Source organism: Tenebrio molitor, chromosome 7 (assembly GCF_963966145.1).
Source record: "Tenebrio molitor chromosome 7, icTenMoli1.1, whole genome shotgun sequence".
NCBI classification, from domain to species: Eukaryota; Metazoa; Arthropoda; class Insecta; order Coleoptera; family Tenebrionidae; genus Tenebrio; species Tenebrio molitor.
In genome coordinates, this window is record NC_091052.1 from 14,049,522 (window position 1) to 14,061,636 (window position 12,115).

Consider the following 12,115-nt stretch of genomic DNA (forward strand, 5'->3'; position numbering starts at 1 on the left):
CATTTTAATAACGTTAACTCCTTGATAAATTGCAGTAACTTTAAATCACTATGGGCCGGTTGCATCAACGCCAGTTAAAGTTAACTGTAGGTTAAAATGCTTCGTTACTTTGGTTACCTTTGGTAACAATGTTTTCGTATATTTTAATCTGTAGTTAAATTTAACTCACGTTGGTGAACCGGCCCTATGCCGTTAAAGCGTAGCGTTATTTCATAGCGCATGCATTTATTAACCTATTATATAAAGGTTGAATGCACTATCTCTCTATTAAGATGAAAAAACGTAATACAAATTCCAGTTACTGGTTATATCATGTTCTGAAGTACTGCTGTTGTAAAAATACCAATATATGACTAATGAAATAGATAATAGGAGTATTGTTTTTTGTTCGATACTATCAGAATTTGAGAATTTTCTCCTATTCGCACGGATTTTGATAAATGTCACAAGTTATCAAAACGAAACGTCAAACTAATTTTAAAGATTTTATCGATTTGGAGCCTTTAAGGGGCTCGTCAAATAAAAAAAACGTTGTATTCAACTACTGTTAGTGATTCAACACGTCAATATCGGTTTAATTCAGAAGTATAAAATTTGTGCCAATCATTTTTGAGCAATACGGCTTTCTTAATCTGTCAAGACTTAAGTGACTTGCTTAGGGATTCACAATTGTCCTGACAAGTTGCTCTCAGTCCATAATTAGCGCAGGCGCGAGCTAATGACAACTGATAAGATATCTGTTATCGATTTCAAAGTTTTTTGATTATTACACATTTTTTTAGTAGAACTTGCGTTTCGCCACCGCACTTGTGATATTAATGGGCTGGTGAAATCAACTTTGAAGTAATTTCTCAATTTAAGGCCTAACAATAAATGTGCTATTCGAAATTTTTTTACAACATTAAATGGAACCGCATTTTCTCTCCAGGTACAAATATTTACTAATATGCGTCATACCAAATATTATGATTTTGTTTGGTTATTACGATAACTACATAAAAGATGAGAACGGAATTATCCTTTTCAAGAAAGTAGATGGAGCTGAATCTGCTTATACAGGTAGGTCCGCTTCGACACCCAAGATGGGGGCTGAACATCTCGATATGTCAACATCTGTTGTGGTGGTTTTCAGATTTGACAAAGTATTTGGTGGACACGAAGAACTGCAGAATCCCCGACATCGACCCGCTTAACAGCGACGTCTGGCCCTACTACAAGAAACAAGACTACGTCCACTGCAGGAATTTAGATCTGCTAACCTACGTCGACAGAGTCGACGATTATATTTTTTTGAAAATCAACTACTCTGTGATCGACGCTTACAGCGCCTACCCTGTGTCTTGCTGTTACTCCAACGTGACCAGAGGGAAAGGGAGCGACGCCGATGACACCATAAGGTAAGTACAATTGGTCGAATTAAGATGAGTGCAACGTTCTCCAGTTTTTCAGAATGCGAATTCTTCGAAGACAGCACCGAAGTGACCTCCGACTTGATCAAAGTCACCTGCGGGACCGAATACGGCGAGGTGTACTCCAACGTTCACGGCATCGTGCGAGAAAATGAAGAAACCAAAATAAAACGGGAGGCCGACAAGGATTACAGCGTTCTATTAATAGGCATCGACACCATGTCCCAGTTGAATCTGATGCGGACGATGCCAAAAACCTACCGCTTCCTCGAGAAGAACAACTGGGTGAACCTGCGCGGCTACAACAAAATCGACGACAACACTTTCCCCAACTTGATGGCGATTTTGAGCGGGATGAACTTGTCCCAGGTCCACACCATCTGTAACCCGGAGAAAAACTTTTTGGACAGCTGCGACATCATCTGGAACCGGTTCAGACAGTTCGATTATGTAACGTCGTACGCTGAGGACGAGAGCCAGCTGAATACATTCAGTTACTTGATGAAGGGTTTCAACAATACTCCCACAGATTTCTACTTCAGACCCTACTTCCTCGCGGCTGAAACCTTGACGGTGGTTACGCAATACTTGGCTTCTTACTGCACCGGTCCCGAAACTTCAGGCGAACGCATCCTCGGCCTGATCAAAGATTTCTGCGAAGTGTTCGTCGACAAGCTCAAATTCGGTCTCTTCTGGATGAACACTTTCAGTCACAACAACATCAACACCGCGTCGGGGATGGACGACGTCTTCGAGGACTTTCTCGAGGACGTCATGACCAGCAGAGCTTCGGACAATACGATCATCGTTTTCTTCAGCGACCACGGATTCAGATTTGGCAAGATTCGGTACACCTACAGCGGCTGGTTGGAAGAGAGACTTCCTTTTATCTACATCTGGGTTCCCAAATCTTTCCGCAACAGATATCCAGAGAGTTACAACAATCTGAAGCTGAACTCTGAGAGACTGACCACACCGTACGATCTCTACATGACTCTACAAGACATTCTCTACCGGTCGGACAACTCTTACAAGATACAACCGAGCTTGGCGTGTCCCAAGTGTAAGTCGCTCTTTCAAAGGATCGACGAGGATAGATCCTGCGACGATGCGGCCATCTCGCAACACTTGTGCACTTGCATGGGACACTTCTACATCGATCCCAACTCGAGGATCGTGAAGAAGGCGACGTATTTCGCACTTGACAAGTTACGCAGCACCGTTAACTCTTTTTTTGATGGGCCTAGGATGTGTGCCACTTACGATTTGAAGCACATCATATCTTCAGGGATAACTGAGACTTTTTACAACAAGAAACATGAATCTGTCAATTATTTGCTAATAGTGTTTGAGACGTTTCCCAAAGCGGTGTTTGAGGCTACCGTTAGCATCTCCTACCAGAACTTCATACCGTTGTTTACTCTGCAAGGTATAATTAGCAGAGTTGACAGATATGGGAATACCAGCGCTTGCGTCACCGATCCGATTTTAAGAAAATACTGCCACTGTGATGGGTTTTACACTAAGATAAAAAAAACTGTAGATATCTTGTTTAATAATTGATTTTACTGTTGTTTTTTTTTTTAAATTAAAAAACAGTATTATTTTCATGACTTTGTGCTTGAATTGTTACTTCTTACACTCACTTACGGGAATGCAAGTGTCTTCGTCTTGACCATTCCTGGCGTACCCTTCGTTGCAGTAACAGGCGTCGTTGCATCTGACGTTGACGATGGAGCAGGTTTTTCCAAGATTAGTACACTTGGTCTGACAAGCGCTTCCACATTCGTAATGTTCATTAGGACGAGTGCATTTTATTGGATTCGAACCTGTGGGAACAATGAGTCACTGTTGTTTGTTCCATTTCTCAGTACGAAGGAAAACCGAGGAATGCGAGGCTAATTAACGACATATTATTGATAAACTTATCGACTTACGGCGAGATGGTAAAGCTGTAGCGGTAAACAACACAGAGGTGACCGCAAGCAATAATAGGCAGAGCTTCATGGTGTTAATCAGTCGAGGATATCACTTGAAATGAATCTCGACCTTGGATTCTTTGGCTGTTTATACATGTGCGTTCAAATTTTATCATAATTGTTGCAAAAAAAAAAATGGAATGGTTACCTAAAACCTGCATATCACTAGTTATTATAACAAAGTGTTCACTTAAAATGTTAATCAAGTTGGCTTTGTCTTTATTTTTTAAAAGACAATAACATCGTAAATTAAGTTTGTTAGACAAAGATAGCGACGAAGATCAAAGCCAATTTGATGAATTTTTCAATTGAACACGTGTTAGTTTACATTTTCTTTTGCACAAAAATGTTCAATTGAAATTTTCATTAAAATTGTAGCATACTGAAGCAAGACCGGTATTGTAAAATGCTCTTAGATCAATTAAAATTCGATAGAACTGTTATGTGATTATAACTAAGCTTAAGAAGAGGACAGGAATTAACTTATGAGGATTATAACATCACGTTTTGAAGGATTTGTCTATTTGGGAAATGAACAAACTTTTTGTATTTCTAACTTGTTTTCATTGTTCATAAACTTATTCAGAATTTTACGTAATTGGCCACGCCACTGTTTTTTTTTATCTACCATTGATGACCTCTGAATGATGACGTTATACAATAATATACATATTAAACCCTAAACATTTTTTTGTTTACACCATTTTTATTGCCTGTTAGTATTTACGCATGTAGCACATTTATTTACATATCTTTTATATAGTGTCCTGTCAGCTGATTCAATTTTGGAAAAATTTTACCCAGGATGGGAACAATTTGAATTTTACCGCGTACACATCTCAGTTCCCATCTCGCCACCAGAGTGCTTTTAATTTTGACATTTCTTCCACTCCGGCGGCAATAAACAATCTTTGAAGCGCCAATTTTCTTTAATTACAACAGCAACATTTCTCTTTCAGATTGATTCACATACGAATGTATTTCGCCGAAAAACTGTTAATTTCGACGGTAATTCTAGGGTAAGCTGGGATTACTGACGTCTTTTAGGTTAGGGTCAACCGCAGAACTTTTCGCAATTTCACCGTTTCGTTGGCGTAAATCTGACATTTCTCGATTTTTAGGGTTAGCAGAAGGTACTCGGCGTTGGCCAAAGACATGTCTGGGGAAATCTCGTCGCAGAATAGTTCGTACGTTGCCGGTACGCATTCAGTCGCTTATGTCACAACTCCGAATGAAGAAGTTGCCAAAAAAATTGCTCACGGCTTGGTAAAGCAAAAACTCGCCGCTTGTGTCAATATAATTCCGAGAATTACGTCGATTTATGAATGGGAAGATAAGATTAATGAAGATCCTGAAGTTTTGATGATGATCAAGACAAGAACTACCAAAGTTGATGCTTTGACTGAATATGTCAAGTCAAACCATCCATATTCAGTGTGTGAAGTAATTTCCCTTCCTATTGAGAATGGGAATGAGCCCTATCTAAAATGGATTGGTGAAATTGTTCCAAATAAGTAAAGCATTCTTAATAGTGAAGAACAAGCGTATTTATTGTACAAAAATTTGTGTTATATGATATTCTCATAGAAATAAAAAGCATTACTGTACATAATACATATTTGTACTGTTTTTAACCTCAGCAGATTTACACGTTTTTGTGCTTGTTTTTACAGGTGACTAAATTAACGAAAAAAGGTCTTGTGTCTGCACACCTTCAATATTGTTGCTTCTCGTAAGTACATCGGAAAAGACTGGTCATTCCGCAGGAAGAAAATGTTTCTCTCGGTTTTACGTACAGTTGCGGCCGTTGAAAACTCAGACAGGAAAGATTTAAACACTGTATAAATTCCGAAATTTGATTAGCGTAAACAGGATTTTCATCAAGGATTATAAAGTCAGTGTCAGTATTTGACATATTAGGTCAGAATAGCGCGTAACTTTTGAAATGCCGCAATTATCTGATTTGCAAAAATGTGGTTGACTAAGGGACGGTGTGAGTTATAAGAGCCATTGCGAGAGAAATTAATGTGGATAATGTTTGAGTGACATTTTGAGAAACGTCACTTTCAATACCATTTACAAAGCTAAAAGTTTGGCGTTGTCAAAGTGTCTGAGTTTTCAACGGCCGCAACTGTACAACTACAACTAATTTGAATTTGAACGCGTAAAGTGCGTAGTTAATCTTCCGACCGCTAGAGGTCGGACGCCATGTCGGAAAATTGACATTTTTAAAATTTGTGTTGAAATTTCTTCTTTATGATAATAATCCCACGAATTGACGGAATATCTTTACTCCAGTATGAGGATAAACCGGAATGAGCCAAGCTTCACTGTCAGAGCGCGTATTTTTTTGTAAAAGTTTTGATCACTCCGCAAAACTTGTCTCAGGGCACTGAAGAACTTGAGAAGTTACTGTATATATATCTTTATTTCTTATATCTTACATAAATTTCACTTTTATGTACAATCTCTAAACAATGTAGTAGCAACTACAGTCATTTCAGTTCATGGAAAACACTGTTTTCCCATTTCTTTCATACAGATGTGTGACAAAAATAGCGAAAAACTGATCTGTGTTTATACACTTTCAATATTTTTGGTCCTTATAGGTACATCTGGAAAGAAAATGATTATGATTTTTCTTCTTAATTCTAAACTATAACAAACTTCCTTCTATTTAACTACTCACACGATTATAGTCACTATATCCCAGACTTTGCTCTTTTTCTCATAGAAGATAATTTGATAGATAAAGATGGAACTGAACTGATAGACATGCCGCAGGACACCACATATCCACCCCCTTTCAAAAATTAAAAGATTTGCCCAACTGTAAAAAACTTAAACAAAATCTGGACATGTGCTCGAGCGTTGACAAACATGAAACATGTGAGGTGGAAATGTGATTACGTCTTGAAGAAAGTACTTTTAGCTTGAAGATGCTAGTATGGTCGAATAACTCTAACACAAATTATCATTTGAACGGAAGATATGCTTTATTTGGAAGAATAAACTGTCGTTAGTTTAAATTTTTTATTGTTTAACCAACTTATTTTAGCATTTGTGTTTTAGGTAGGTACTTGGAAACCAGTCAGCTAGCATCTGTACTTAGTTATTTTTAAAAGTGCAGAAGAAATAACAGGATTAGAGAACATATTTCTTGTACTATGTCATAGTATGAGCTTTAAAACATTTTACGCCATAAATCTTGTCTATGCAACGTGGCACTTAAATAAATAAGTTTGATTTGTCGTTCATTTGTAAAACCAGAAACTCGAAACAAGAAAAATATCTCACTCGTAGTTGATAAAATCGTGGCCATATTGCATAGACAAATCGCCGCTTTTTTATTTACCATATGTAACATGTAGGTACACTTTATGAATATATAAATACACACATTTATGGATTCTTGTATTTGCCGAGACCCAGAGGAACGTGGTTGGTAATCTTCATTTCCTTGATTTGTTCGTGAATATTCCTCTCGTTCTGTCCTTTGTAGGGGGCCAGGGCCGCTCGCATTGCCGCTTTATCGTCCGGACTAATTTCCAGGATTTGTCTTAGGAAGTGTTGTCCATCTGCATTAGTCGACGTCGGACCTAAACTTTCCCGGGCCACCGACAGAAGTTCCGGATGTTCGGTGAGTGTGTCCGACAGCGAAGCGATCAACACATCTAAGACAAAGAATAACCTCTCAACGAAATAGACGCTCTCAGCCGAGCACAATAAACTCCCACCAATTATGCGTATTAATTTCGAATCTAGACAGCAAGTTTAGTTCATAGCAGGGGTTGAACTCCACTTCCTCAGCTATTATAATTAATTGGAATCTATTCTCCGGAGCTCGCAAAAACAAGTAGTCCGGGAAGACATAATCGGCTCGATCGACTAGTTTATCGCTAGTTTTTATTTTTCCTTGTAACGCACTTGATGGACCGATCAAACTATTTCATGCAGTGCTTGTTCCGGGTTGTAGATACCGGAGTCAAGTTTTAACGAGTTTCGAACATCATGCGAAAATTTGCAATGTATTTACAGGATTTTAAAACTGGTCTCCGATAAAGATTTTATTGTGAGGCGGCGATAAAAACGAAGCGGTAACAGGTGTCATAACCATCAGGGGTCGAACATTACGCCAATTAAAACTGATGCAGCAAATTGGTACAAATCAATACGGGCGCGCAATTTCGACTTGCAAATGCAGCGCCGCCTGAAGAATTTTTATTTGGGAGGCGGCGACGGGTGTAATTAGATTGAGGACATCAGAGGAATACGTCGGCAAAAATGAAAGCGCGAGGACTCTCCGGTGGTGTTTACATTTACATAAAGAATCCTGTCGGGTGTGGCTCACCTAGAACTTTCTTCTCGAGGGCTCTGGAGATGTGTCCTTGCTCGGCCTCCACCTCCAGGAAGTTGGTGAACTTCTGGAGGGCCTGTTGAGCCTCGGCACTCCCCCGCGTCAGCGACTGTGTAAACATGACTTTGGCCAACTGATAGATCACCTCTTCCAGCGAGTACTCCGTGTACAAGAAGTCCGCGACTCTCAGCCTCTCCAGCAGCTCGTCGTAGTCCTCGTCCTTGTCGTCTGACGCAACTTTTAATTCTGAAACCGACACAAAACTGGGTAAACAGTCTGTTTAATATTGTCGACAGAGCGTCGTGAATTTTCGTCGCTTTCAAGTGCCACGCTCAAATTACATTCCTACTGGTGACATCGGATGCCTGATATTTCGCCGTTTTAAATTGAACGCGACATTATCAATCATACGGAGCGACAGTGAAATCTCACTTGCGCGTTTCGTTCTTCACCAAGTCGGTTCTATTAGTTTTGATTATCAGGAGGCGGAAAATTAAAAGCTGCCGGCCCGTTATTTTCCGTGTTATTTGGCGGTTTAATTGAAAATGACAAATTTACGGTCTCCCCCAATTTCCACTCAATTATGTTCAACATCAGGTTCAATATTACAATTTCCCTGGAGTTTCCTCGAGACACGATTGGATGTTAATGTTACGACATGATACTATTGTCTCAAGTGGTAATTCGTGCCCGTTTACCCTTACGAATATTTTCGCTTCAAGGAAAAACAAGTTCAAACATGTTGTTCGAAGGACTGACGGGCGTAATTCAATTCAAAGCCGGTCGGACATTGCGGAATGAGAAAATAAAGCTCCAGGACGAAATATTCCCGTTGAAGGATAACGGCACGGCGTGCCTGTACAGATCAGCACCTTTTGAAGTGAAAACTTCTTTAGGCGCGCCACATACATTTTATTCCCGGGCAGTGAATTAGTTTCATGCGACACGGTAAAATCGTTCGCAGCACAAGCTAAAAGCGGAAAATCGTTCGCAGCACGACACGGCAAGCTAAAATCAAGGGAGTCGAGTTTTTTAGCGGAGCGAGCGAAAAACAATCAACTGTGCGTCACTTGTCAATTTTAAATTTTCATTGTACGTTGTGTTGTGACCTGACTGACCTCATTGCAGAGCTGGAGGAGTAACTAGTAACTGTATAGATATACAGGATATTTCACGAGTGATAATAAGCCTGACGTAATTTAAAATGCAACCTACACTATATTTCCGAAAAAAGCTGGCTACTGTCATTAAAATGTCCGGCTTTTTTTGAAAATGTATTGTGAGTTTAATTTATTATTCCGTCAGGCTCATTATCACTCGTGAAATACCCTGTATAGTTTTATATCACATAAACGATAAAGACACGACAAATATTGTAAGTTTACATATGAATGTAGGATTTAATAGGCAGGTAATTCTCAATTATATGGCTTCAACAATTCATCTATTGGAAAAATTTGTGTAGCAAAATGTGAAGAACTGAAGAGGAAAATGGACAAATTATCATAATACAAGGCATTGCTATGAAAACTTGTGTTGTGTTCAATATCATCGTCAAGAAAATAAAACTTAAACATCCAAACCTAACCTCACAAATTTTGCCAGAATGCACCTCTAAAAGCGGACGTATTTGCAGATTCTATTGAAAAATACAGATTTGTGATGTTTATTAATATTAATTATTTTTATGCCTTGCTCCTTGTTCCTCCAAGTACTGTCATCCATACATAATTTATAGAATACATATTACTGAAAATCAGTAACGAGCATCATAGAAGTTTTCACTTCTGTCGTGCGGTCTTAAGCACACACTCTTTTTTAAATTTTTTAATCTTGTTAGTGAATCGCCAACTATCTGGATGCAGTCGCGAGGTGCGACTGAAGAGCACTTGTTAATCTCACTCGGGAGAGAACTTTTAATTAAAAGCGCCGTAATTTTTTCGCCTCCTTATTAGCCCTCCGAATCTCACTTTTCTTCGATTGTTAACTCTTCCTCGTAAAATCATGCACTTTAATTAATTAATTTTCGCTCTATTTGGTGTTTGGGGATGTGCGCGGCGCACCCAGAGCCGCCGCTTTTCATCCTTTTCATTAAAATTAATTAACGAGATCAATGGAACTAGGATTGTTCGCGGCCCAAACAAAATTACCAAAAAATGAGTCGATAAACGCGGTTTAGAGTGATTCTAAGCGATGTTACGGCCGCTTAACAGGGCACACAGTTATTTGGTCGTAAATCTGAGATGTCGTAACTGCGAGCGTTAAATTTTGGTAGTTTGGTGTTACTACAAGTTATAATGTTAGCGTTTTTAGAGGGCTACATCGATCTGGGCCCGGGACGAAAATTTCTAAATCACAACACACTCCCACTGTCGGAGCGAACAAATTTAATTGAAATATTTTTTTCCTGCTGCAAGCGATACAACCGAAACATGTCCATTTCGATTCGGACCAGATTATGAATTATGCATCGCGTTGTAATAAATCCCACAGTGCATTTATCGACTGTATTTTTGTTGTTTTATGTTTTGCGAGCACAACAGGATACAGCAGATTTGCTATTCAAAAATTCCTGCTACTCACCGTTGGGCTTGGCTGCAGAGCGCGGCGCTTCCGGTTCTCGTTTTTTCGTCACTTCTTGTCTCAGTTGGTTTAAATCAAAGGAGCTCCTCAGCTCGGGTTTTTCAGCGAGTCCGCTTTTACTGTAGCCCGGGTACTTAGACGGAGTTTCCTGAGTCTGAAAGGCAACGTTTTAATCAGCTCACGGCAGTTCAATCGCAGGAAAACTGGAACTGCAACGGAGAAGATTTTGGTGGCGAGTTGGAACAACAGCTCCGACCAAAACTTCCAGGCTTTTAATCATTTTTAAAAGTATTTTAATAACGTTAAAATGGAAGTTTTGTAATAAAGCACGCCGCGAAGAATACTCATCGTGCCAACTCCATTCTGCAAGTGTATGAAACTTTCAGTCGGCCGTAATTAGTTGCAGGAATTGGAGTTTGCATTTCCTGCAGTAGGAGACTGAAAAAAATTGGAATTTGTGTCGGGAGTTGAGTGTGTTGAGCGTCAATTAGTCGGAAAGTTGGAGCGGTGGAGTTGAATGGGTCACTTAAATTAATGGGGCGCTCACCCTGGATCGCTCCTTGGCGTTGAGGCCCAGTTGAGTGTAATGGTTCTTGAGATAGTCCAAGTTGTACTTGATTTCTTGCAGGAATGAGATGGCCTCCTCTCGTGTCATCTGCGACAGAACAACTCGCAACACTCTCTCGATTCCTGCAATACTCACCAGTCCCTCTTGGAGGAATTCCTCGATAGCCAGCGTGACCCCTTTCTCGTCGCCGGTCCAGAACACGTACTCCGCCATGTCCAGTGGGGAATATTGAATTCCCGCGAAAGTGTTGTACTTGTCCACCTGCAGCAGGACACGTCGATCGATTACACTTTTGTCTGCTCCGGTTTATGATAACGGATGATAAAAGCTCAACTTACGCTGTTTCCGGATTCGGGGAGCGACTCCGGGGAGGATCGTCTGTTCCCGTTTTCCGTGAGCGTTTGATATTCCGCTGGAACTTGTTGGACGACGCTCTTGTGGATTCCCTTGGCTGGTACGTCGACCTCCGTCTGGATCTTGGCCAGGGGTTTGTCGCCCTTAGAGTCGACGTCGATGCGTTGGTCCACCCTCGCCACCAGTTTCCCGTCCTCGTTCACTGGAACACAAATAAAAGCTGGCGCATCCTCGAAGAACGTCATAACATAACATTTTTAGCGGATCGACCATGATTGATAGGCTCATCCATCGGTGTAACGCACGTCGGAGGAAGATTAATGGCGGCGGAATAATTACGCATTAACAGCGCTCCTTATTCGATTGCGAAATCCGGGGTCGGCTAATTCTTTCGGGCTAATTTCGGCGTAAAAAATTAAACTGGTGATGTGACAGCGGAGTCGTGCCTCACATTTTAACGCCTCGCCGAGAAATTGGATTTTATTCAGCGCGCGCTTATGTCTCGCAAACTTAATTATGGAAGACGTTCTAACTTTGGATTAATTTCCATGCACCTCGAAAACAGTCGGCCAGAACGTTTGACAGTCGAAAAATCATTAGTGCGTGGTAAATTGGCAAAAACGCGGAGCTTTGGGAAAAAATGAAGCCCAGCAAGAGCACACCGGTGCGCGAAAGGAGTCCCTCCAAAGGCCCAATAATCAATTTTATTTTGCTCTGTATCCAAGTCGCAGCGAATTACCGAATGTACTCTTGTACTGCTCACTCGACTGTTTTATAAACTTGGATGGATACATTTGTGCAGCGCTCAGTCGACTTGGGCCGAATAAAATAACACGACACCGCCTGATTATTACTTAAGTAAAGT

At 40.4% G+C, this 12,115-nt stretch overlaps 3 protein-coding genes across 6 annotated transcripts in view; 2 read left to right on the forward strand and 1 right to left on the reverse strand.

The window, feature by feature from the left end:
* The first annotated feature begins 590 nt into the window (after positions 1 to 590).
* LOC138135440 (uncharacterized) lies at positions 591 to 3,022 on the forward strand. Of its 2 annotated transcripts, none has more exons than XM_069054167.1 (3): positions 591 to 928; positions 1,133 to 1,397; positions 1,442 to 3,022. In XM_069054167.1, exons 1-3 carry the CDS (start codon positions 874 to 876, stop codon positions 2,970 to 2,972), a joined length of 1,851 nt encoding a protein of 616 aa, XP_068910268.1. In that variant the 5' UTR covers positions 591 to 873; the 3' UTR covers positions 2,973 to 3,022. The 2 variants fall into 2 exon arrangements, with proteins under 2 accessions (XP_068910268.1, XP_068910267.1); XM_069054166.1 differs by having other exon boundaries at positions 624 to 1,059.
* A 1,156-nt stretch (positions 3,023 to 4,178) lies between these two features.
* Positions 4,179 to 5,002, forward strand: LOC138135446 (protein CutA homolog). 2 transcript variants are annotated; one of them, XM_069054179.1, is made up of 2 exons: positions 4,179 to 4,435; positions 4,510 to 5,002. In XM_069054179.1, the coding sequence occupies exon 2, from the start codon at positions 4,544 to 4,546 to the stop codon at positions 4,904 to 4,906; it is 363 nt and encodes a 120-aa protein (XP_068910280.1). In that variant the 5' UTR covers positions 4,179 to 4,435; positions 4,510 to 4,543; the 3' UTR covers positions 4,907 to 5,002. The 2 variants fall into 2 exon arrangements, with proteins under 2 accessions (XP_068910280.1, XP_068910279.1); XM_069054178.1 differs by having other exon boundaries at positions 4,198 to 4,407.
* Positions 5,003 to 5,797: 795 nt separating this feature from the next.
* LOC138135441 (uncharacterized) overlaps positions 5,798 to 12,115 on the reverse strand; it is a 45,971-nt gene continuing 39,653 nt past the window's right edge. For both annotated transcript variants that reach the window (XM_069054168.1, XM_069054169.1), the window contains 6 exons: positions 11,235 to 11,452; positions 11,032 to 11,157; positions 10,876 to 10,983; positions 10,329 to 10,482; positions 7,740 to 7,991; positions 5,798 to 7,062 (listed from right to left, as the gene is read on the reverse strand). In XM_069054168.1, the coding sequence (XP_068910269.1) occupies positions 6,791 to 7,062; positions 7,740 to 7,991; positions 10,329 to 10,482; positions 10,876 to 10,983; positions 11,032 to 11,157; positions 11,235 to 11,452 (1,130 nt within the window). In that variant the 3' untranslated portion in view covers positions 5,798 to 6,790. The remainder of the gene's footprint in view (positions 7,063 to 7,739; positions 7,992 to 10,328; positions 10,483 to 10,875; positions 10,984 to 11,031; positions 11,158 to 11,234; positions 11,453 to 12,115) is intronic.